At 34.1% G+C, this 27,051-nt stretch overlaps 1 protein-coding gene across 5 annotated transcripts in view; it reads right to left on the minus strand.

The window, feature by feature from the left end:
• Positions 1 to 2,640: 2,640 nt before the first annotated feature.
• BCLAF1 (BCL2 associated transcription factor 1) overlaps positions 2,641 to 27,051 on the minus strand; it is a 30,327-nt gene continuing 5,916 nt past the window's right edge. Inside the window, exons 2-13 of one of the 5 annotated variants that reach the window (XM_086707941.1) lie at positions 26,039 to 26,143; positions 23,869 to 23,982; positions 22,192 to 23,097; positions 20,442 to 21,107; positions 20,118 to 20,287; positions 17,688 to 17,793; positions 16,669 to 16,753; positions 14,112 to 14,287; positions 12,808 to 12,988; positions 11,553 to 11,699; positions 5,377 to 5,589; positions 2,641 to 5,218 (exon numbers count right to left, since the gene is read on the minus strand). In XM_086707941.1, coding sequence (XP_086564067.1) covers positions 5,213 to 5,218; positions 5,377 to 5,589; positions 11,553 to 11,699; positions 12,808 to 12,988; positions 14,112 to 14,287; positions 16,669 to 16,753; positions 17,688 to 17,793; positions 20,118 to 20,287; positions 20,442 to 21,107; positions 22,192 to 23,097; positions 23,869 to 23,972 — 2,760 coding nt within the window. In that variant the 5' untranslated portion in view covers positions 23,973 to 23,982; positions 26,039 to 26,143 and the 3' untranslated portion in view covers positions 2,641 to 5,212. Of the gene's footprint in view, positions 5,219 to 5,376; positions 5,590 to 11,552; positions 11,700 to 12,807; positions 12,989 to 13,815; positions 13,979 to 14,111; positions 14,288 to 16,668; positions 16,754 to 17,687; positions 17,794 to 20,117; positions 20,288 to 20,441; positions 21,108 to 22,191; positions 23,104 to 23,868; positions 23,983 to 26,038; positions 26,144 to 27,051 lie in introns of those variants that run through there. The other 4 variants (XM_086707940.1, XM_086707943.1, XM_086707942.1 and 1 more) reach the window with 4 other exon arrangements.

Below are 27,051 nucleotides of genomic sequence, written 5' to 3' on the forward strand. Positions count from 1 at the left end.
AACATCAAATGTCCATCCTGATCCTTATATATAATTTGAATTGTAACTCTCTATTTCCTCTTTTAAGGGAAACCCCTTAAAATACTTGAGGACTGCTCGCAAGGACCCATCTCAGTCATCACTGCTCTACAGCAAACATTCCAACTATTCACATGACACTATTTCAGACATCAAGCTTCTGGTCCCTCTCCTTTTAAATATATTTACTCTTAAAAACATGGAACTGCACAAGAGTAACATGAGCCACATATAAAAAAAAAATTAATGATCTAACTCTTCTGTTCACTGCAAACCGACGTCTCTTCAGCACATTTTAAGGGAGCTTAGACTGTATTATGTTTTAGCAGCAGCCACAAAAAAAAAAAAAAAAAAAAAAAAAAAAAGGCTTATGCTAAATCAAACCTCTATACATATACAATTATATCATGCTTTCATTATACATTCAAGGAGCATTTATTTCATACCTATGTATGTATGCCATACACAATGCAAATTGATAAACATTTATTCTGGCAAAGAAAGACATTTAAATGGAATGAGTTGCTAGCTGAAAGAATGTGCTACATTCAATGAGGACATAAAAAGAATTTAGAATTTTTGCTAGGGTGTAAGATTTTAAGATAGGTAAGTGAACAAGGGGTGGGTAAGTGGGGAAAGCACAAAGGTAAAAACTGGCTCATGTTGTTCATCTTGACTAATATTTAGGCAAGAGAAGACATCGAAGGGTTTTAGCTAAAAATGACACCAAGTTTACGGCTGAAAAATATCCCACAGGCGGCAACTAAAGGATGAAATTTAAGTCCAAGTCAGGAGTCTACTGCAGCAGTGGGGGTATCTTTACCACAGTATTAGAGGGGTGAAAAGCAGATCAACACTCTGATTTTGAAGTAGAAGTATCACCACCAAATGTATGCACACACTATATATACTGACATTAACCAGTTAAATTTTATATTTTATTGTAACTTTCTTTTCATGCTTACATTTGGTGTGATATTCAATTTCCTTCAAAAAACTGAAAGAGTACTTAACATTCCCCCCATGGCAGCTTTAGAAGTACCCTAATAAAAAGTTTATTGCTTTCTCTTTCTGGTACATTAAGGCAGAAAAATTACGATCTTCCATAGTCAAGGGCTAGATAAGGTAGCAAGTATACAACTATTCTGGAGGATGAAAATGGTATTCTTTTTCCATGGCTTTATGCACTCCATGAAATTCGCAATTACAATGATAGTACCAAGAAGTTATCACTGCCAAATACACAGGTCATGCTGTGAGTAAAAATCCTTCCAAGTCATTTAATATGAAGGTGTACTTAATTATCATCTAGTTTTACTAAAAGGAGTACTCATTACTGCATCAGGAAGGTGGGCAACCCCAAGAGATTACTATGAAAAATCTCATTTTGATTTTTAGGAGAGTAGCATTAAAATCCACTTGCCCAATCCTTTTCTACTTGTAAGAATCAAGATTATCTTCTGCATCTTAAGAGTGCTGCCAATAGGTTCAACTGTTTTAAATCATCCAAAATATCTGTAGGAAAAATATTTTTGGGCGGCAGGGGGAATATTTTTCTTACGCAGAGATTATAATTAAGAAACATTATTTGAAGTTTTTTTCTAGTAGTGGGAAACACAGATCCTAATGTCTGTGTCTCTTTTTTTAACCAATGGGATCCATTTTTAAAGGCTAAAGTATGATGTGACATAATAACATAAAGAGAACTAGAAGACTTAATGTAGAACTTTGGCTTCATCTGCATAGTCAACACACACTTATCATTACTGAATGTTTCAGAAATATAAGGAGTCCAGCTCATAAACCTACACAATCTCAAAGGCTCTTGAGTAAGACAATGGAATACAACAAATTTCCATATATCTCTGAGATTCTAAGAAACTGAATAATAACAAATCCTGTTGGCTTAAAACTTCATTAATATAACCCTTGACATTCAGATGTAATAATGGTTTTAACTATTTGATAACCCTAATATGGTAACAGATAACATTCTAAAATTTTGTTAAAGGATGTATCAGGATCTCTATCCAGAGACTATTAAGTCTAGACTAATACAATCCCATGACAATAAACTTTTTTTCTCCAATTGCCTCCTAATATATTATTAGTCAAAATATATACTATAGGTCTTAGCACACAAATGTCTGTGAAAAATGCTTTTTTTTCAAGTTGACAGATGGTCCACTTTGTTAAAAGGGTCATGGTGAGAATTACACCAAATTTTACACAAAATTATAGTCTAACAAAACAAAATCCAACCTCTTTTTAGTTATTAATGGACTACTATAGTTTTTAAAAAGAGAAGTAATGCTGATTCTCCATAATATTATGGCTGGCAAGTTCTTGTATTAACACAAGAACAGGAGAACTAGACTAGAAATCTGGAATTCCTGTATTCTCTAATAACAGCTTGGAATTACCAGGGAAAACAAAAAAATAACAGTATATGGGGTTTGAGTTTTGTGAAGTATGTATCAACCCCCCAAAAAAGCCATAGCATACCAGTAATTTTACTAACAGAGGAGTTGGTATTCAAAAATCTATAAATAGGTCACAGAAATCAGCTGTATAGATCAGACACAGAAATAGTCTCAAAATCAGGTAAACAAACAACGGCTATTACCACTTATGACATTTTATTGGCATATGACAATTTACAAGGGTCCCTGTTGCAATATACAACACACTGAGTAAGAATCGTTTAGCCATCTACATTCGTTCGTATTGGGTAGTATTTTTACTCAAATTATAATTTAATTCCCAACACTTGATTTTAACTGTGACAAAAGGGAACAATAGTTAATTCCTTAAAGTAGGCTGCAATTGGAAAAACATATTTTGCTATTTTATATTAAAATTCCTAGAATGTTGAAAGGTATACACACCTAAAGACTGAGTCATGGCCTTCTTAAACAGGTTTCTTAATCCTTTCTGGAAATATCCTTTGGTTCATTTTTATTTTCCTTCTCTAGGCAAAAGGAAGTCTGTTAATGCAGGTATCAAAGAGTTATTTTCTGTCATTTGTAAACAAATACCCTTACCATTCAGCTTTGTAACATGTTATGAGGTGTGGAGTTAAATGTGGCTTAACACAACATAGGCTTTTCATGTTTGGCTCTGAAAAAGAGAACATCCACAATGGCATCCTACTGCAGAGTTCTATCACCCTTCTTACTAAATTCTGGTATAATCCTCTTTCCTCAATTTTGTGTAATAGAATAAAAGTAACCGAATCATGTATCTATTTGGGTTAAGTCAGCACATTTGCACTTAAAATATAACCTGCTGATAGAATTTGGGTAGGTTTATTCCCACTCCCTATTAAATAATTTCTCAGCAAATTCCCTTTTTCCTATTGTCTTAAGTGGAAAAACAAAACTGCACATTTATAGTCATGCACAGAGATCCAGTATCTAACCAAATAATAACTTAAAATAAAAGCTAAGTTTATTTGTATAAAATAAAATGGTTATGAAAATTCTTGTGTTGAAGATTAAATCCATGTTGCTTTCGCATGTAATTAAGTATTCTTCTGACTAGGAGATTAGCTGTGTCCTGACTAACATAACAACAAACTTGCTTTGACAGTATTTCCTCTGCTCTAATGATTTCAGAAAAGACAAAATTAATAGGAGAAATCATGCAATACTAAGGGTCCTAGGGCCATAAACATCATGTATATTGAATTTTGTTTTCTTATTTTTCCCTTACAGTTCTTAGCAAATGCCTTTGGCTGCAATCAAGGTGCTAGGAGCACTGCAAATCACGAAGGATGAAAGATCCATATATTAAGATCTTTGAAAAAGTTTACACTTAACAGAACAAGCATTTCCTCCTTTTAATGCAAACATATACAACTAACTTGGTTCCTGAATTAACAAATGAAATTTGACTACTTTTACAGATGGTCACTGACAGAGACTTGACAGTGAAATTTACTATTTTGAGTTTTCATCTTAAGAGCTATCAGCATCAACAAACAAAAAGATAATCCACATCTGAAAGATTATCTACCTGAAGAATAGAACCCTTGGGAAGAAAAAGAAAAAGCCATTTTATAAACTGCAACTGAAAATAGGGAAAAAGTAAAAACCAAGTTAGACCAATGCTGCAACAAACTTCCTGTCAAAACTTTTTATTGAAAAACAAGTTACTTAAAATACTAATTAACATAATGGTTTTTTTGCCTATTTTTCCTTATGGTTAGACTACAAACTAATGTTTCAGCTGTCCAAAAGCTCAAATAAATATGTAAGATATGAAATCAGGTACATCTTTTTAATGTATCAACTTATTCTGCAGGATAATCCTCTTCCATACCAACACCAGGATTACAGGTTTTGTTCTGTTTCTTAAAGATGATCAGTAAGAATGGATTTTTTCATCTGTATTATTACAGACCAGTTCCTCTCTCAAAGATTAGCTGATATCTAAGACCATGACTCAAACTTTCAAATAAGAATAGAAAAAACATTGAATTTTCAGCCGCAAAAGTAAAGGCTCCTAAGAATGGTTTTATAGGCCACTGCTTGCTTTCAATTAAAAAAAAAATTTTTTTTTCTTGTAATTTTCAATCTTTTAATAGCTTGTACTTTTTAACTATTGATAAAGCTTTTTTCTCTTTTTAAACATTTGCTGACGTGTTAAATTAGCTTAGTTTGCCAAAGTAAGAACCTTTTCTGTGGTACACCTCAAAAATTAGTCACCCTACAATGTAGTGTGTTTGAATTAAGGAGAATATTAAACAGATGTATATAGTTAAAATAATTAGTGTGGTCTCTATAAACAACTTCTGTCCAGGGATTTGTATGTAGAGCTAACGTTTACTTCAGAATAAACATTAACAAACAGGGAAGGAAGAGAATCAGAACTTTCACAGAGCTGTACTTGACCATATCTTATAGACAAAGCGAATTACAATGCATGTAACAAAAACAGTAAAAGTATTTTTTTAAAAGTTGATAGTTACAAATATGGTACGTAACAATTTTCTACTTTATTTCAGTACAATTTTCAACATACAGTCTACTATTTTTCAAGATATTTGAAGACTTAAAACAAAATTTCTACTGACTACTTGCAAACAGTAAAATTTAAGTAAAATGCTTACATTCTTATTTGAAAACAAAAATCAGGTAAAAAAATGGTGGGTGCAAGTTCTGCTCTCTGTTGCAATCTCACTTCAGATTTACTATTCCTAAAAACACAAAGAGAAAATAAAGATTAGCAAAAATGTGGAGTGAAAATGATCCGTAATAATCACTGTTCCTAAAAATGAAATAATGAACTAACTGGCCCACCAAACCCATAATGAAGAAAATCCATTAGAATCACTAACAAGATGAAATTTTCTACCTTTTCTTCTTTGCGTCTGTCCTTCTTTTCTTCATTATTTTCCATGGTCTCTTCTTCATCTTCAACAATCCCGTCCCCTTGGTATTTGTCATGAGTCCATTTTGGACTGCTACCTGATTTTTTGAAGTTAAAGCGCCCTCTGCCACGTTGAAAAGTACCACGACCTCTTCCTCTTTTGGCCCAATAATCCACACCATCATCTCTGTCATCATGCTACAGAGAGGTTAAAAACAATCATCACTAAAATGTCTTTCTTGTAAGTAAAATGATTATAGCCCCATTAAGTCATGGTATATATCTTCTGAAGACTGGGGTATGGGACATTGGTAAATGTCTAAAACACATTAAACCAAAGCCAGTAACACTGAATTTTACAGTAAAAATGTATTCCATTGTGAAATCAAGTAAATACATCTTACTGCTTTATAACCCAAGCACTGCAAACTGTCCAGACAATTTTTTGGAGAACCTCAACTGCTAAATTACTGCCAACTTTCATAGTTTTGACTTTTTTGCTTTCCATTATTTCAATCTAAGTCCACTTGTTAATATACTGCATGCAAATGAGATAAAATAACCTTTATTTCCCCCCAAAACTACCAGTCATAAAGACGTAACAGTCACAAAAATGTTATGCAACACTTATTAAATAAAATAAACGATATGAATTATACCATACATGTAGGAACAGATTTTAAAATCCTACAGAGATTTAAATCTAAATCAATGTATATGGCACATCAATCTTCTAGGCTAGAGAATTTCACATGCTAAATCATGACAGCATGGTCCCTAGAGTAATAACTTATTTCTTCTTCACCAACATAGTACTACAGTTTTGTATTACATTTGAACATTAATTTTTCATTAACTCTACCCCAATACAGATATTCCCCAAATTGCAAATTGTTCCATTAATCAAACACAATCTACAAACTGAAAAGCCCTTCACTTTGTGGATAAGTAGAGGAGTATTATCGCAAAATACCAAACAAAAAGCCAAAGTTCACCTGTAATATAATTTAATTAATTGTTGCCCACCTCAAACTCTCAAGTCTGTCACCTACAAAAATGGAGAAAGAGGCAAAATGATGCCCCTTAATAAGATACTGGGTATAATGCAAACAATGTTCCATAACCTGTGAAGTACTGGTATTGACCAGCTGTCCAAAAGTCATCAAAGCTTTTTCTCGAGTATTATGTGGTATAAGCACCTTTTTCAAAACACAGACTGTGCCTTTGTGCATATTCGTGTAATACAGATCACCCTCCTGGCATGACTTGCAAAGCTCAGTTACACAAGTAACACACAAAGCAAAAGAGCACTTACCAATTTCTAATCCTCTATCTTTAACAAGCTGATGAAAAATGACAAGCTAGAGGTGTGTATGACTCCAAAAAGAGCGAGTTGAGGAACTATCAAAAGTGTAGATTTCAGAATGTCAGAAAGTTTAATTACAAACCTGAAATAAAGTATTTTAAAATATTCTCTCACTCAAAATGATACCCACACAACTACGTAACTTCAGGTTCCCTTTTGGTATTGGCACAAACCACCACTTAAGAGTTTGTGTTTGTGGCATTTACACAGTATTCCACTTATTTGTGGGAAGAAGCAAACAGGTTTTGAGAGTCAGAGGCATGTTTAAATCTAAACAGAAGCTGTGACTTTACGTTCTCATTTTAAAAACTGGGAGATAACCATGAAGTCACACAGATGATCTATAAAAAGTGCCCATCCCAGTGTATGACAAGCAAGCAAAGAGTGGTATTAATAATGCTTACTAAGGGTAAGACATTGTTCTGAGCACTTTCCACATATTTACTCCTCTCATCCTCAAACAACTCTATAAAATACTGTTAACTAATCCTACTTTAGACCTAAAGAAACTGAGGCACAGCAAAACTGAGCTACTTGCCCAAGGTCACAGAACTAGTTCTCTCCACTACTCCTTCAGCCATCACCCACAGTATACATTTCCCAAGTATCTGGTGGCAGTAAATGATTTCCATATAAGGCAACTAACAGCTACAGAAATAGAAAAAGCAGAGGCAAAGCTAGGCACTAAAGTTAAACAAGCCAGCACCTTTAAATACCCAACAGCAGCTAAAAGATTGTATTTTTCAGAGTATCCTGGCAGCTAGGGGACATTTTAATGCTAAGCAAACTAACTCTTAATCTTCAAGTTCTAACTTCTAAGATATCAGTCCTACTACAATTTTTTAAAATGAATCACTTCACATGATAAAGGACCAGAGAAATTATTTGTAATGCACAAAAACACATTAACAAAGGAGGCCATATTAGAACAAAACCTCCTGAATCCTCTTATCTCTTCTCCACAGAATGATCATGTTTCAAAGGGCTAACTGATTAAAACTCCTACCCTGAAACTCCTTCCCCACCAGATATTTTCTCTTCCTCAGAAGACATCAACTCTACACTGAGAACCTATCCACTCCAGTACTTTCCTACTTGCTCCAACTCTTCACATACTCACCCCTCCACAGAATTTCAGGTTCTAAGATAGACTATCTTTCCTACTTGTTATTGAAAACATCACCATATCTTTGCATAAATCCAAGTGTTGAGATGAGAATTTTCAGAAAAGAATACAACAAATGTTACTATTACTCAATATTGGAGAAAGAACGGTAGGGTGCTTTCAGAACCCTAGTTCTGGAGCCCAAGGCATGGGTTCAAATCCAAAGTCCTATTCTACTAGCCATGGTCAAGCTGCTTAATCTGTATACCCCAATGTTTTTCATCTATAAAAGTAGAATAAAGGACTCCCCTCGAAATGATTTTTTGTAAGCACAAAATAAATTTATACATGTAAAACAGGAACCTAGCACAGTGCATATGCTCAATAAATACTATTATTATTACTAGTAAGTATTAATGTTTCATTAATATGGGCATAAGCAGGGTGCCTGGGCAGCTCAGTCCATTAAGCGTCTGACTTTTGATCCCGGCTCAGGTCCTGATCTCGCAGTTCCTGGGTTTGGTCCCATGTTGGGCTCTGTACTGGCAGCGCTGAGCCTGCTTGGGTTTTTGTCTCACCCTCTCTGCCCCTTCCCTGCTTGCATGCATGCATACACTCTCTCTCTTGCTCTCTCAAAATGATAAACTTAAAAAAATATATATGTGTGTGTCTGTATGTATATATGTGTGTATATATATGTGTGTGTGTATATACATATATATACACACACGTATATATATATATTATATATACGTGTGTGTATATATATAGTCAAAAGTTCCATGTTCGTCAATTATTCTTAGGAGAACATCTAAAAGTTTTCAACCTCATTTCTTATGAATATTTTTGTTTATATTTCTAGTCTCAACAATAGCGGTCTATAAAATATATTTGCAAAAGAAGCAAAATCTTTCAAATTTAAAAATCCATGTAAAAACCAGAGCTGTCATTTCAATGGTTCATTAAGAACTAAAATAATTAACTCTGGGAATTGATTTGTTAGAAAAAAAAATGTATTAACATATTAATTTGGGGGTGCCTGGACAGCTCAGTCAGTTAAGCATCCACCTCTTGATTTCAGCTTAAGACGGAGCCCCACACTGGGCTCTGTGCTGACAGCAAGGAGCCTGCTTGGGATTCTCTAACCCTCTGCTCCGTCCCTCCATCCCCCACCCACTGCGCATGCGTGCACTCTCTCAAATTAAATAAAATTTAAAAGCTTAAAAAAAATGTTACTTCTGGGGCGCCTGGGTGGCTCAGTCGGTTAAGCGTCCGACTTCAGCTCAGGTCATGATCTCACGGTCCGTGAGTTCAAGCCCCGCGTCGGGCTCTGTGCTGACGGCTCAGAGCCTGGAGCCTGTTTCAGATTCTGTGTCTCCCTCTCTTTCTGCCCCTCCCCTGTTCATGCTCTCTGTCTCAAAAATAAATAAAACATTAAAAAAAAAAAAAGTTACTTCTGGTGAACATTAGTCTGTGACAAATCCAAGTGTATGTTTTATATAGAAATGAAGGTTTTTAAATACAGCCCAAAATAGCAACACATAAAATGTTATTTACTACTTCTAAGTTCCTAAAATCTTAAAATAACATTCTTCTTAATTAGTAAAACTACTACCTAAATGCCAAACTAAAATGGTATGTCCCATTACAAGAAAAAATTACAACATCGGATTCTAAAAGTATGCCATAGAAAAATGAAGGTGTGGCCTAAATTAAGTATTTGTAAAGGATTCAAAGTATTAATTACTATCTACTTGTCCACCTCTCATTTCCCTCTTAATCTTTTGACCTATAACATTTGGTCTACTTCTCTGGCTTTTTTTTTTTTTTTTTTTAACAGTGTGATATTTTTACTATCACTCACCCACTGCTCGCCCCACCTTCAACAGGGTGGCCTTTTAATCTCTTCTGACTGGGTGATCTTAACAGGGCTTTAATTGTGTCCTGGAAGATGATGGCTCCTAAATTTTTTTTCCTCTAGATTCGCATAAGCAACTTTCCATTGCACATCTGCACTTAATTTCTCCCAGGCACCTCAAGAACAGAACTTAATCTTCTCCAATGGGATCCTTTCCCTTGTATTCTCTATCCTAGAGAGATCCCTTCCATCTTACTACCAATACCCAACTACATACAAGATCCCTGAGTAAGTCCTCATTAATATTACTTTAACTTTTCCATTACCTAGCCTCTTAGTCCAGACACTCAGTAACTCTCAGATCGGTCTGTACAACCATGATTTTTCTAAACTCTGGTTAAAATCCGTATTTATTTAGATACAGCCTCCCACAACTTGGTTTCTGCTTTTTCTTAATTTTACCAAACTTACACCAACCACCTAGCCAAAGAGTTCTATCTCAGGATGTTTCACGCCTACAATCTGCAGTATACCTATTTTTTAAGCTCAAGATTCAATCCCAGTTCCTCTATGAAGGCTCGCCTAATCACTGTTTGAAATAATCCTCCATTTCCTGCCTTGGATGAAATCCACTACACATATATTTAGAACTTTTGTTTCTAAATTTTTCCAGCCAAGAAATGATACATGTCTTTGCATTCATGGTACCTAGTATAAAGAGCAGTTTGTGAATATAAAGTCTGAAAATCAAAAACAAGATAGACCTTTTAAACTTTCCTATAACTGAATAAAGTGCCTTTTACTGTCCACGTTGTCAACTCAAGCAATTCAAACAAGTATAAATTTCCTCTTAGGGGAGCATATGTTGAGCAAACAGTATGCATTAATACCCTTTAAAAACTTTTTCGGACTTTGTTCATTAAACTACTCAAAAGAATCAAACAGAAGCTAATTTTTGATTGCCCATTCTTCAAACAACATAGGTCTACTTCATCATTTAGCTCTCCCCTCTCACTTAGCAGACAGGTCATGGGTATTCAGGTGTATTCAAATATATTCATAAAAAACTAAATGAAAGACACAATTCTATAAATCTAGTACTATCTTCCTCCTTGCTTCTGCAAAACAACTAATCTTCAGAACTGATCTCTGAAAAGCTATTTAAGAAATAAATACTTCTGGTAATAGTTCTGGTATTTTCCTAAGTGTCTGTAATGCTGGATGGACCCTTTTCTCCCATGCCAAACTACAGAAAATCTCCATCTTTACCTAGAAACTCTTTCAGGACCCACCTCCTCTAGTTTCACCCCTTAGAAAACTACTTCAGAGGAAAAAGTATCACAAAGAAGCATCAAATTAGTGTAGCCAGCAACTTTCCATATGGAATTTTTCATCCTCCTTTTATTCCAGAGGAAGTACACAGCCTCCCTGAGATCCTTAATTACATGTTCTGTGAAAGAATTCTTCTGTCTTTCACTTAAACAAACAGCTGTGATGATGGAAGATAAATCTTAATGAGATGTTTCTACAACTGTCATTGTCTTATAGACAGAGGTGAAACCTATGTTAATGTTCTCTGAATGTGGCTATCAAATCAGGTATAGTTTTAGTTTACCCTGATCAGCCTATAGGTGACATCAATAAAATATAAACAGGACTAAAGGGACCCACATTTTCAAAACTTCAAATCATCTGGGTAGTGAATTTTTAAAAGGTTTCCTAAATTATGGCAAAAACTCCTCATAGTAGTGGATACCTGTACTCAAATGTATTCACCCAGTATGCTTTGAAAATTAATGCAAACCAAATAAACACAGATTTCTAACACCCACCAAGAAGTACTTCTTGCTCTTTGGGGTATATTCTGGATCCCATTCCTCTTCCTTCGGTCTCTTTTGAAAAGTAGTATTTGAGTTGTTTGGACCAGTATTTGTCCCAGCAAAAACTCCTCTGGCTCTTCCTCTGCCTCTAATTCGAAACTGATTAACATTAACAAAGCTGTTTAGTAATGCAATCAAAAGGTATTTAGTTACATGCAAACTCTAATTTTACTGCAGTAACAAAAAACAAATTCCCTACTTTCCTTCCTAAATCTCAATTTCACAGCCACTGAGGACAGAAAGGGTGGCCATTTTATACTATAGGCAAAAAAAATCTGCCCACTGAAAGCTGAATAAGAAATGCAGTCAATTTAAGTATTAGCATACTGACTACAATTTCATAGCCTGAACTAGTATTTTTAAATAATCAAGTTGGTTCTTTCCCCTTTTACTACCCAAAAGAGTGGTCTAATTCTTTGAATTATTATAGGAGTCCCAACTGTTCAACTATCACCTATCACCATATAAGCAAAGCTCTTCTCTTTCACAAATGATCTAATTAATGAGCCCTACTAATAACTGACTGGATACTCACTCGAGGTAGGAATCTGAATATAGAAATTAAAGAGTCAAGAAGATGCACTACTGTGAAGTTGTAATTAATAATTGTAACAAATTTATGCAAACATAGGGATAATGTGTATGCTATGTAGAATAAAAACAAAAGCTATATGATTTCTATGATTATACACATATAAACAAGGACTGGAAGGCAAAACAGGCAAAATAAAAATAGCTGTGATACAGACGTTAGGGTTTTTTTTTTAATGCTTTAAGATATCTATTCAAAACTAAGTGATTGAAGAACTGGATCTCAGTAACTTTACTTGACTCTTGGGTCTTCATGCACCATGTACAGTTATTGATTCCAAAATTTTAAAAAGTATCTAATTGATATATGTATATGTGTGTGTGTGTATAGTTAGTTATATATATATAATTATATATATATATATACAGCTCTTTAAAAATCAGAAACATTTTTTACTCTGTATACAAAGAAAGCATCATCCCAGCTGCAGCCCTTCCTCCCAACCCTTAAATGGCATATCTTAATCAATATATACAAATACAATTTCACTTTCCAAGACTAATTCTAACTGCAGAAATAATGACTCACAACAATGTCTAAATCATGAATTTTACTTTATGTACAGTGCTCTAAAGTAAAGCCCTACCAACAATCAAAGGTAATTCTATTACTTACAAAGGTTCCTCGTGGTCGGCTAACTCCTCCAAAGCCTGAGTATTCTTTCAGTTCGTGGTGAGTTTTAAACTCGTCTTCTCTTTCCTTCTTACTCTCCTTTTCTTCCCGAGAACTGGGAGAAGAAGGTGACGCTGAAGATGATGAAGATCGAGAATGATCTTGCTCTCTACTTTTATGTTTACTGCAAAATAAATAGAGAAAACAAAAAATATGTGCTATTTTTAAAAAGACAAAGACCCTGTTGAATCTTATAATAAAAGGGATATTTTTCAAGTAAAAAAAAAAAAAAAACTATCCCCTATTAAAAATGATTACATAACTAAAATGATTGGGTGTTAAACTTTGATACAGCCTGTTTCCATTCTCCTTCAATATTTGTTTTACATAACTACTGAAAACATGATATAGCCTGCCAGTTAAAAACTAGCAGTCTGGAAACTTCAAGAATAAGGTTCAGTTCTTCAGTATTTTTAACTTTTTGTTGTTGTTGTTATTTTAAGGAAAGGAAAAGAAGAGTAGGAATAAGTAAGAATGTTTTTAAGGCCAAGTTTCAAAATGACTGCAGTATGTACACTCGGGGTGAGAACAGTTGATATGGTTTGGGCCATTACTCCATTAGAGAAATAAAAGCATATGACATACAAATACCGGTAATAAATTAAAAAACACGAGTAAAATCCACCATTTACCTAATGAATAGCAAGAAAACGATTATCTATGATACTTAATATTCCTATTATTTATTTGACTCTACGATGATCAATTTTACATGGTTCTAACACAACACCCGGAAAGGTCATACCTGCGGTAACTCTTACCACTGCTAACAGTATCCATGGAAACATTACTTTGAAAGATTAATACACATTGCTATTTCATAAAAACTAGTCCTTCCTCCCCCCCATCTCTCCCATGTTAAACCACTAGATATCAGTTTAAAATTCTTGTACTCTGGGTGTTATGAGTTGAAAAAGTGCGGAATCAAGCATAACGAACCAAAGTTCTTACACAAACTGTTTCTAGAAATGCACTGCATTGAAGTCCAACCTCCTGATGTAGCCTGGATAATAGGACACATTAATTTGTCATTTTTTTTTTCAGTGTTAGCTTGCTATTCCAAAGTTTTTGTCCTCATCCACCATAAGCCGTGTAAAAGACAAATACATTTTTGCTGTAAAACAAATAATTTTAATTGTTTAAATTTAAACATTCGATTACACAGTCAAAATTGAAAGCAATTAAGCTGACAATTATTAAAGGCTAATTAGAAGCTAAAACCTAACTCAGACAGTTTTAACAATTACCTGTCATCTTTGTAAGATTTGTATTCCTTGTAATCTTTTGGAGTTTTTTCCTGCTTTCTTGATCCACTGGATTCCCTGGAGCCCTTGGAATCCCCCCGTTCTTTACTTCTTTCTTTCCTCCGACGATCAATGTCATGCCGAAGATCAGCAGAATCACACCTTAATTTTTTATCTCCCTATAAAAGACAAATGTAAAATACAGACTTCAGGAGAGAAAAAAAATAAAGATATAAAGATATATACCCAAATTTTATGCCAGTTTTTAATCTGGCATTTTAGTATCAGAAATGAGTGGATCATAGCATACTACTTCCATACTTAGTTTTACTTTTGTTAAAAAAAACACTTGGTTGTTTTGACTCAACATTTGTATACACAGTGCAACGGGACTATGAAACTCGGAAGTTATGAAAAGCTAACTATCTTGAAAATAGCATAGGTTTTTGTTCAAAGCAATCCATAATAAACTTTGTACAACAGAACAAAATAATTGTTTTTCCACTCAGCACATCCTCATTGTCATCACTCATCCTTTTCAAACAGCTTTTTTGTAAACAGTTCAACAATGACAGAAGTTACAGTCTAACTGTGGTTGTAGTATAGCCATCTACCTATAAAGTTAAGGGATCCTAAAGTAATGGTTCTCATTACTGAAGCCTCATTTTATCATCAAGCTGTTCCCAATTAGGTTGACGAACCCAATAAAAACCACTTCAAAAGGAAGAATTCTGTAATTTCCATAACATGCAAGTGGAAGATGATTAACAAAACCAAGTAAGGTTGAATAAGGGTAGAAACAAAGCCAGAAAGATATTATTCCCAATCCTGTACTCAGTATTTTGGGCCATATACTGCCCTTTCTCAATTCAGGTATTGCAACGGACATTAGTTTAACTGGGTCACAATTCACCTCCTTCTTGTTCCATTGCTTTTTCAAATACTATATAATTTAGGAAGATGGAAAGAGGCATCTAGGAATGAAGAAAAATTATACATCAGTAAGATGCTAAGCAATGTGGACATCCTTGCTAGTATTCAACAATAAGAAGTACTTACTCTGGGAAATCTAGCTATAATATAACCGTTCATCAAAAAAAAGTATAAATATATCTCCAAATGGTATCAACTACTCACCTATTTGCTCCCTGGGTAATTTAAAAAAAAAAAAAAAAAAAGACTAATCAAGAGTAAAAACCTTCCTTACTCACCGAGGTATTACCAAGCCCACAAGTAACAAGATAATTTAAGTAAAACTACTTTGTAAACTCCAACAAAACTATACATACGTTAAATAATAACACATATTATTCATTCAGATCAGAAGACGAAGGATAAAAAGCAATGTCATATCCTCCCCTATCTATCATAAGTAATCACTATTTTCTCTCCTCTAGATGAAAACATGGTCTGAGTAATGAGGAAAGAAACAAGATACTCACTCTGTCAGAGCACAAGGATAGACTAAATTGTTGGCAAAAATAAACCAACATTGAACCCAAGATATTGAAAGGAAAAGCCAAGATTAGTATTCACTTCTCAGAATCTGTTTTTCCAAGATCAGTATGCCCACACAAAGAAACCACTTTCTTTTAAGCTCTAAATTTCTCATTTAGTAAATTAATAGCATGCCCTATTAAAATATTTGTAAAATACAACCATTAATAACAGCTTCCGGTAGTAAAGTGCCAACGTTTTCATAATACCTCAACTATTCAACTCTGCAAACACATGTAGTCTCATTTTTCCGATTACAAAACCAATGTCCAAGAGACTAATTATTTTCCAAGCATCATACAGATAATACCTGGTTATAGCCAAAAGTGGAACCAAGCAGCATTTCCAAGTCCCCTGCCCTTTTCATTACAACAGACAGTTGCTCCCTTTCTACCTGTCCCCACATTTCTACTAGACCCATATGACTTGTCCTATGGACTAGTCTACCTAGAAAATGTCAGTTTCAAATCATCAGCATGTATCAGAGTCCCCTTAACAAACACATTCCATTCTCACAGACCTCCCTCCCCCGCCATTCACAGGTTTTCTCACATTGAAAACCTTCCTTCCCCAACCCACAGAATTCAATCCTGACAGTTTCTGTTCCAACTGTTCACTTGTAAATTGCTTCTCAGAACACTTATTTCATAGTCCAGACCAAAAATGCCCAGTAGCATGGGGGTTACTTCTTGTTCTCACTGTGAAAAACCTAGAGATATTAATTTAGGCATATATAAATCAGGAATACTTACTCTGGCTAATCTATTTCACCTCAAAACTTTATATAGAAACCCTACTATAATTCTTATCTTTGCTTTTGTAATTTTCCTTTGTCTACTTAGAACTTTCTTACTTTCATTAGCATTTTAAAAAGTTGGTTTAACTAAGATACATAGCTTAATTTCTTTTATAAAGGAGCGCTATATACACTACCTTATATTCATATACTTACAAGTTAAAAATAGAGAACCTCTGCAAATACTTTGTCTACACAAACTATACTTAGCATATATCATTAACTAAGCCCAACTTAACAGTAAAAAGAAGTCCATTCAAAACATACCTTTTGATTTTCTTCTTTAAAAACTCTCTCTTCTCCTGCTAAACGAGTATGCTTCCTCAGGGCACTTGGAGAGATGTCAATTCTCCTTAATGTAAAATAAAATATTTGTAGTCACAGTAACTATTGTTCCAAAAATTCCTCAGAACTGTCCATTTTTATAATGTCCAGTTATTTCTCTCCCAATCAACTTTAGCATAAGATTGTTAATCTAATTCCTGGTAGACAATTAAGAAGACTACATCCATTAAAGGTGAATTAAAATGCTTCAGATATTTTTATATATAAAGAAGTTTAACTTTTTAAAACAAATTTATTTTAATCAAAAAAAACGTGTTTTGATTAAATTGAATGTTATGTTAAGTGGCAACCATCATACAATTTTATACTTCCATATCTTTAATACACACATGAATATGGTTATTTGTTCTTAAGTATCTCCAATAGTTTTACATATTCAGTGGATCTTTGGTGTTATCCCTGCCTTTCCTTGCCTTTTAAAAGCTAGTGTCAACTGCAACTTCTCAGCATTTCTTCAGCGGTCACCACCAAAACCCTACCTACTATTTACTAAGAACTCAGATACTTTATGACCAATACTAATTGTCACCACCACCCTGCAAAAGAGGCACTGTTGTCCTTATGTGGTAGATGGAAAAAACTAATGGTCAGAGATTAAATAAAGGGTTACTCTAGGCATCCAACTCCCTCCCAAAAAACAAATGTGTTAGCTATTTAATTCCTTACTGAGGAGTGGTTGATAGTATTTTAAGTTCTAGGAACCTGTTTAAACAAATAAAATAAAAACTGAAAAGAAACAGTAAATTATAAACTTCTCAAGGCTGGAAATATACTTATTCAAGGTATAAATAAAAAATAATACCAAAGTTCATCTTGTATCATGATGACACTAGCATAGTTCCAATATGATCAGTATCTTCCCAAAAAAACAAACAAACAAAAGAAATGGTGTCTTCCTATCAAAACAGTATTTTTATACGTCCATTCAATAGTGCACATACCTGTGTATCTCAGGGCTCTTTTGCCTGGCACTATGTTCTTCAGTGGCTTTCTGATACGAAGTGAACCTCTCGTTTAGAGTCACTGCAGCTGATTTGAAGTATTGCTCTGTTGATTTAGGAGAAATACTGCCCAATTAGTTATCTTTACTTCAAGAGAGATTTTCATTTGTGACAGAAGGGCATGTAGCAGGTGAAAAGAAAATAAAAATACTCAAGAAACCTAGCAGAAGAGAATCAAGTGTTACAAAGAGCTCCTACTCTGTCCCTTTTAACTTCATCTACCTCAACAAGTAACTGATACAAAGTTCGTCAGAGAACCCTGTCAACGCTGCATAAATTCCAAGAACAATAAATAGACTAAATTGAGAATCTCTAACTTGATTTGAATCATGTAATACTTCCTCAAACAGAACAAAAGGAATAATATGTGAATGTCCTTATACCTTGCCAATATGAACCAGGGAAGTTACTTCAAGTAATCATTTGCAAAAAATACTGAAATAACTACACAGTTGGTTTTAGTGAATACAATTACTTCATCAAGAACTATACTGACAACAAAAACTGGATTTAAGAAAAAACTGAATACTACCATTTCAATTGAAAAAAATACTTTTCAAATCAATTAACACTAATTACTCCAAAAATCTGGCATCTTGGCAAACCTGACAGCACATTCTCTATTATTCTCTTGTCCTTCTCTTAAATTTTAAAATTAGTATTATCAATACTAGTTTTTAAACCATTCAAGATACGCTGTAAACGTAAAATAGAAAGACGTATAAAGTCATGAAATGTTACATTACTAAGCAAGCTATCTGCTTAACAGGTCAACATACATCTTTGTCAACTTACCGCCCAATATCCAGCACATGTCTCATAACCAATCATTAAAACTTGAAACGGCCACTACAAGGGTAGTGCCTCAATCATAATTCCATGAAACCCAGGAATTTGAGCTAGCAACTCAGTTTTTATGCCATTTTTGCCAGGAAGACAGAAGATTCAACTTTGCCTGTATCTTTCAACAGCTATTTTACTTTGAAACATGGATTTTGCCATTTCAAAACATATTCCAGGACCTAGTTACAATGAAAAAGAAAACATCACTGGGCATTTTCAGCTCTAAATTAAGAAAGAGCTGTTCAGATCGGTTGCACAATACCAATAATGAAACATAACTACAGTTCTTTAAAAAAAAAAAAAGAAAAAAAAGAAAAAGAAAATGAAAAAGAAAAAATTTATCAAAACCTGATCTCAAAATTCAGCAATAAACTGTAAAATGTGGAGACAGGTCAAAAAAAGGCAAAAAAAAAAAAAAAAAAAAAAGGAAAAATGTTAATGTTTCATATTTTATGTACCACAATAATATGGTCACAAACTGGTTCACAAACCTAGTTATAGCCAAATAACAAAACTTTTTTGTTACCCTGTTTAAATAATTACAGTCAAAAAGAAATTAACTATTCACTGTTTTGAGACATCAACTGCATAAAGAATTTGCTAATGACAAGTTTCAGCTATTACAATGAGTTGTTCTCATAAAAAGACAAATTTTTTTTAAAAAATGGCTTTTAAGACCAACAACCACGTAGCTTCCTGGGTAAGAACCTATTTCATAGTAAGCTGCCTTTTAAACACAAAAAGAAAATAACAAAAACAAAACAACCTAATTGCCCAAAAAGTCATACCCTAAAACATTTGAAAATTATTAGTAACTTTGAAGCTAGAATTACATACGGGTGAAAATAGAGCATCATTACTTTAGCTAAAATGAACACATGTAACATCTTTAGGACTTAAAAAAAGGTTATTATCATCCACTATTCATGTAATCACTACTCATCTAACATTTTTAAATCACTTGAACTCTTTCCCCTTTAAAACTTCCAATAATTCTTTTTCCAGTTTACCTGTCATTTTAAAAAGCTAAGTATTACAACAAATTAAGTAACACAAAAATATAGATAGAAAAACAATACTGCTTTTCCACTGGTATCGGGTTTCTTTAAAAGTTGAAGTATTACTCTCAGTAATACTCAAGTCACCATGGCCTTGCTTTATTCTAAATCTATGCAAGAGTACATTGTTAAGTCATATGCATGCAAGGATAAATCATCTGTAAGCATTCTACCCTTCCAATACAGTATGACACATTTCAAAGACTTTGCATTAAATATGTATCAGTTTTGTCACAATACAGATTTTTAGAGTGTGTTTTAACTCTATTTAGTGTTTTAATCACTTTGTATTAAGTATCTCTATGGGTCTTAATGCTAACAAAACTGATAGCTCTTTCATGAAACTATTTTTCCAAATTTCTCATGGTGTCTATATATTACTTGCTAGCCCTAGAGTACATTAATTATTAAAAGCCTAGTTGTTCACTTTCATTTACAAGAAATACTTAATTCGTACTAATAAACATACCTTTAACATGATGAACCAAGGACACAATGTGTTGAATAAATGACTCTGAAGTGCTTTTGCTGGCCTGTGGCAACTTAATGTGGTCAAAGATGGATCGGAATTCTTGTTCTTTCTTGACAGAATGGACAAGTGTACTAGCAAGTAGCCTGTCTTTAGTCAAGGAAGCAGGTCTGGAGCATATCGGTAACAAACACACACATAACAAACAAAATATACCATTGGTTTGAATAGGAAAATGGGAGTGTGTTCACAAAATTAAGATAATTAACTAGAATATTAACTAAGCAACCACAGGTTACTTCCTGGGTATCAATGTGGAATTACCTGTTAGAATCATCAAGTGGAACGGGTGCCATTTTGAGTTTGACTTCAGGTCGATGAGAATCACTGGCTATCATTTTGATCCTAAGTGGGCTCTCCTCTCTGAAGGTAGACTTTTCTCGTGCATCCAGATTCTTGTGTAGAGGGGGACTGTAATCAAAGAGGTCTTTGAGCTTTTCAGACTTTACCTGCTCAGGTGACTGAGTTTCTTTCTTTACTGTTATTCTTTCAGAATTTTTGTCGTCTTCCTTGTGCTTATCTTTTGCAGTGCTAGGCCTTTCCACTACGTAGCCAGTCTCTTTAAGTTTATAGTTTTTTTCTTCTCTAAATCCATCACTTTCTCTATTGCCTTTCAGTGAAACTTTGGACTTGTACTTGGGTCCTTCCTCCTCAGTATTCCGGTGAGATGTAGTAGCAAAATTTTTACCCTGATCTGCAAGGACTGACTTCCTGAACTGTCTATAGTCCTCTGTCTCCTCTGTGTCATCCCCTTCGGAATCATTAAACTTTTGTTTTCCAGACTCTTTATCGCTAAAGTAATCTAGAGCTTCCTGATCTTCCCATTCTCCCTCTGCCCTCCCTTTCTCTGATCCTTTCTCCTTTGGAGCCTCTTTATCCCTGGTATTACCCCTATCAAGCAGGAATACTCTAGACTCTTCATCTGTGAACCTGTGAATAAGCAGAGAAGAGGATGGTAACTCTGGATTGCATTCACTGTGGATCACTTGTATACTTCTACATGTTGCCCAACATCGCAGGACCAGTAATAAGAGAAAAAAAACCACCGAAAACTGTTTTTCATAATTCTTTTAAAAAAACATTAAAAGCAGCCATACAGCACTCTCAAAAACCTGTTCTAGTCATAGCCACAATTCTGCACGAACAAATCCAATTCCAGAAATTCTATAACATGCAACACTTTAATTTTTGAGGCTAAGAACCACTAATAAACAATGTACCTATCTATCAGAACTCTACATATAATTATACTCAAAATTTCAGACTATTACACTTCCCTACTAAAATAAATGAATTCACAAAAGTAAACTTAGTAATATTATTTAATACTCTAAGTGAAATCACAAAATATTTCACATCTACTCTGCTGCAGAAAATGATTTCTGGCAATACTAAGTAGAAACTGTATTAGTTCAATAAAAAATTTTATTCTAGGTTATACAGCAATATGCCATAAATAGCATGCCTGTTCTATTTTCTCAAACTACATTTAGCAACCAATTTTCACTGAGTTTTTTAGCAACTCTTCAGCAATGCTTGAAATCAGAATTTAAACAAAGTATATTTCAAAGGTTACTAGAGCAAGAAATAATTAGCTTTTCTATAGTCAGATTTATTAAGAATTGCCAGTTGCATGTAGAATACCACAAAAGTAAGAGCACATACTGTATCTATTATTCACATAGGCCACGTTATAATGGTGAAGAAAACAAAATAAGCTTTCAATGCTCTAACACAAAATTAAGTTGTTACAACATAACTATTAGTTATGCTTTATGTTACTACATTTTTTTGTTTACATTAATTCTAGACTGACTAAAAATGGATTAAAATTGAAAAGAAATATAAATTAGCTTCTATTAAAACACTTAATTTCCACAGTTAACCAAATGTAGTAAAAACCACTTGGAATTATAAAAAAGTCAGGAGTAAAAACAATACAAGTCTTATATACCCAAACAGAATACAAAGAACACAACTATTAATTTTATAATCTAAAGACTTTAGCGTTTACCTTTTCAAGAATTTTCCTGTCTTTGCAGTTTCCTGATCTCCACCATCAGGATAAAATGAAGAACGTCCCCTAGCCTCATCTCTTGGAGCATTCTGTGGTGTGATTGTCTTTGCAGGGCTTCTTCGTGAAGGGATATGATGAATTGGACTATTCTGAGAAGGACTGTACCGACTAGATCCATTTCCAACAGAACCAGACCCAGATCTTTCAGGACTATGCTGAATGGAATGTGAATGCTGAGAGGGGGTGTTTTTTGCAGAGTGAACTGTACTGAGCATGGGGGCATCAGAGCAAGACGAACTCTGACTAGGTGGTGTAGCGATCGGTGAAGGACTATGAGGAGATCTGGGACTGTTATCATAGGCTGAAAGGCCAGGCCAAATATCACCAGATGTGGCTGATGATTTGTTAAACTCATCAATAGATTCAGATGGATCATGTTCAAATGTATCTTTCGGTTCCTCCTGTGATTTACTTTTCAAAGGACTCTCTTCTTGGGGCTCCCCTTCAGCTTTTTTGGTTTGTTTTTCCTGAGACCCTCGTCTTTTAGAGACAGGAGATTTGCTATATGGGGATGAAGAACGAGAAGAGGATGATCTTGGAGACCTAGAAGATCTATATGACCGGCGAGATCTGCTTCGGGATCTTTGAGAAGAAACGGATCTTCTTTTTGGACTCCTGGAACGTGAACGACCTCGTCTAGGACTCCTAGAGTGTCTTCTATTCCAGACAGGTCTATAACCACCTCGATGGTATCTACCTCCTCCTCCTTGATAATACCCTCTGCCCCTTCCTCTGTACCCATAAGGTCGTCTCATTCCTCTATTATTTCTGTAATCTCGACGATAATCTCTAGAATAAATACGATCTCTACTACGAGATCTTGAGTATGTCCTGGAACGAGACCTAGAACTAAAAATGAAATAAATATCAATGTAAGAAAAACAAACGATTCTATTCTACCGTTCTAATACTTCTGGTTGAAAATAACATGTAAATAGTCCAAACCAAAAATGTATATGAAAAAAAAAAAAAAACCCTCTCATTTATACAAAAGTAAAGTTTACTGTTTTCAATGAACAAAGTTTCATTACTAAGGTAAATACTGAAAGAATAAAGTAAAGGCCTTAGGAATGAAGGCACACAAAAAAGGGAAAAAATGGATATACCTAACAGCAGGACATACTAAACAAATTACAGAAAAGTTATTCAGGTACTTATAGTAAAACAGTAAAAGAGTATTTAATGGCATGGAAAAATACTCATCAATGACATACTACTGGCCAAATGCACACATAATATTGAGACATCAGAATCAGAAATAATGAGAAACTATGAAATAATATGCAAAGATGATTTACTGTCAAATAGTTCTCCCATTATTCATCTCTTAATGTAAATTCAAAGAAATCTACCATACATGTACAGTATAATAAGAATCTGAGATCTGAAGTCAGACTAACTGAAATCAAACCTAAGCTCTGCCATTTACTAGCTTGCAACCTAAACAATTCTCAATTTCCCCAACTCTACAATGAAGGTAGATGGATTCATTTCCCAGGGTTATTTGAGAATATATTAATGACTTAAGCATTGTGTCTAAATATAGCAAGCACTCCATGAACAGCAACCAATACCACTATCATTATTAAAAGAATTAAAAACACAGGAATTCACCTGTATCTCTTCTTTCTAGAATGTGATCTTGATCTTGATCGAGAACTAGACTGTGATCTAGACTTTGATCTCGAAGAATGTGATCTAGAATTGGAGCGACCCATTTCTTTTCTCCTAGTCAATAAGAGAGCAAAAAAGTAAAAAAAACAAAAAAACAAAAAAAAACTACCATTCAATTAAAGAAGTTTCACATAAGACAAATTGAATTTTACAAGGCACAAGTTTCTCTAAGGATCTTACTCATCATTGTTTCTTTTTTTTTTTAACTTTTTTTTTAAACATTTATTAATTTCTGAGAGACAGAGAGAGGCAGAGCATGAGCAGGGGAGGGGGGAGAGAAAGGGGGAGGGGGGGAGGAAGAGAAAGAGAGAGAGACAGAATCCGAAGCAGGCTCCAGGCTCTGAGCTGTTTGTTAGCACAGAGCCTGACACGGGGCTTGAATTCACGAACTGCAAGACCATGACCTGAGCTGAAGTCTGACGCTCAACCGACTGAGCCACCCAGGCGCCCCAGGATCTTACTCATCATTTTCAAATGAATACTGAGACAATTATCCCTGACTAAAACTATATCTTCACCTGCATAACAGGTACTATATATTGTAGACACAACAGCACCTACATGCCTTAATTCAAAAAGGAAGCAGCTGCAGAAGCCAGAAAGTAATATCAGACTGCAGCAGCATGTTAGAGGTTATTCCATGACCAATACAAATGCCTACCTCTCCTGTAAAAAAGATAAATATCACAGTATTACAAATAAGGAACCTGAAACAAAACACAAGTGGCATAATACTAAAAATAATAATAATAATAATAAACCTAGCGACTGTCATCCTAAGTGCTTTATGGCCTTAAAATGGGACTAAATTAACCACTCCATGCATATAATGCTGCATGACTACATTAGAAAAATGGACTTATGTGACAATGCTTGTTCACCCTGTAGCTTTCTGGTAAGTCAATGGACTGTAAAGATTGCTGCAAAAAAAGACAGTGGAACTACAAGAAAGAGAGAAGTTGGGCACGAGTATTCTAACTTTTTCTAATATTGCATTAATATCTAATGGAATAATCAGACCTCACTGGGTACAGAAATCATAATAAGACGAAACGATTTAGGAAATCTACTCACAAAATTAAACCTATATATGTACCTCCCAAGTTTATATGTGCCCCCCCAAGTTTGTTTATGCTATAACTATTTCCAAATTTCAACTAACTTATTACCGAAATCATTGTTTCCATAAAAATTGACTCACTAAACTTGCAACAGCCTCCAATTCTCTTACAACCCAATATTTTTGAAGGCGTTTAACTTTACCTACCTAGGCTCTGCTCAGTATTATGAAATAATATTTATAAGTGCTAACGCTGAGTTGAATTACAGAAAAAGCAACCATCATATCTGCATATACTTCATCAAAAAACAAATGACAGGGCACTTGGGAGGCTTAGTGGGTTACGTGTCCAACTTCAGCTCAGGTCACGATCTCACGGTTTGTGAGTTCAAGTTCCACAATGGGCTTGCTGCTGTCAGTACGAAGCCCACTTCGGATCCTCCTCTGTCCCCCCTTTCTGCCCCCAACTCCACTCTCATGCGCTCTCTCAAAAATAAATAAACATTTAAAAATAACAAATTCAGGGTTTCAGATATATATATTTATCTCAAAATAAAACATAACTATCCTCAAATACACAAACGTCACCTCTATCTTCTCATAAATAAGGCATATGTAAAGATACTACCTTCCTCAGAGTTGTACTGAGTACTAAATGAGTTGACACAAGTAATACAATCAACTTTAACTAACATCAGTGCAAAAGTGTTAAAAAGTTATAGAATTTCTCTTATATGCATAAGGGAAGGAGTTATTTTGTTATTTTTAAACAGCTTTGTGTTCTGAGTCTTTAAATTGATGTATAAAAGTAGAAGCAGGCACACAACACAGAGGCAGTAGATAGAGAATCTTTCTCATAAAAAAAAAAAGTTTTCTCATAAAACTCATAAAACTTAACATAAAATCTGGCTTACTTCATTCAAGCCACCAAAACAAACACCACAAAAGCTTCAGACTACATCACTTTTAATCACTCAGACAGAATTATGAATTAGGTAGTCACATTTTCTCAAACTAAAACTGAAAACTAGAAAAATGAATGCTATTTACCTTGGGTTTTATGCAGGATTAAGCAGTCAAGTGAAGTCTTTGAGATGTTGTTAAAATTCTTCCTGGAGAAAACGTTCTGAGAAATTAAACTCTGAATTCAAATTCCTAGCAAAGATTAAAAAAAAAAAAACACACAAGGAGTTTGATTTATGGTAAATTAAAATACCCACTTTTCACAACAATGAATCAATCATATTAGGCAGTGAAATAAACTCTCAATAAGGGCACTAATGATTTTAGGGAAAGGGAGACTGATTTAGGAAATAAACTTTTGACCATAAACGCTTAAGAAATTTTTTTTGTTTTAATCAGAATGCAGATGTGCACCATGAAACTGACAGCACTTTTACTTTTTAAATACTTGAATTTTAATGATAGCAATTTGAGCTTTAGAAAACAGAAGCTATGCTGCTATCCTATCAAAAAAATTTCAAAGTGGCTAATATAATGCCAAATATGGTACTCTTGGAATAGCAAAACATGTCACCTATTGGTTATTAGTATTCATAATGCTCTTAACTATATAACTTACCTAAAGTATGAGTTTAATGTTTTGCTACTTATCTTAATCTTTATTCTCTTTTGGCCACTTCCTTTCTACAATTTCATTTGAAACAGGTTTCTAAAATTCATATGAACAGCTATCACAGTAATCCTAGCTCTGTACCTAAAAGCATTTTAATACACGTACAAACGTTCCAATAAAAGAACAACTTGTAAATGAAACAAGTATCTAATAAAAGCCAATACTGTTCCTAATTTACTATTACTACACAAATAAATTTAAATTTTGCACAAAATATTAAGCAGTTATCAATACTGAAAAAGTTAGCTTTATAAATAACATTCAGTGATTACCAATCATGTGCATAGGACATTCAAAAAAACATGAAGGAACCAGAAACTAAAGAATACAAGATTGATACATGCCTAAAATCAACAAATTCATAAACCACTTTTAATGAAAAAAATATACATAAATATGAAAATCTGTGAATCTTACCAAAGATCCA

Source organism: Puma concolor, chromosome B2, assembly GCF_028749965.1.
Source record: "Puma concolor isolate L17-30 chromosome B2, mPumCon1.1.hap2, whole genome shotgun sequence".
NCBI classification, from domain to species: domain Eukaryota; kingdom Metazoa; phylum Chordata; class Mammalia; order Carnivora; family Felidae; genus Puma; species Puma concolor.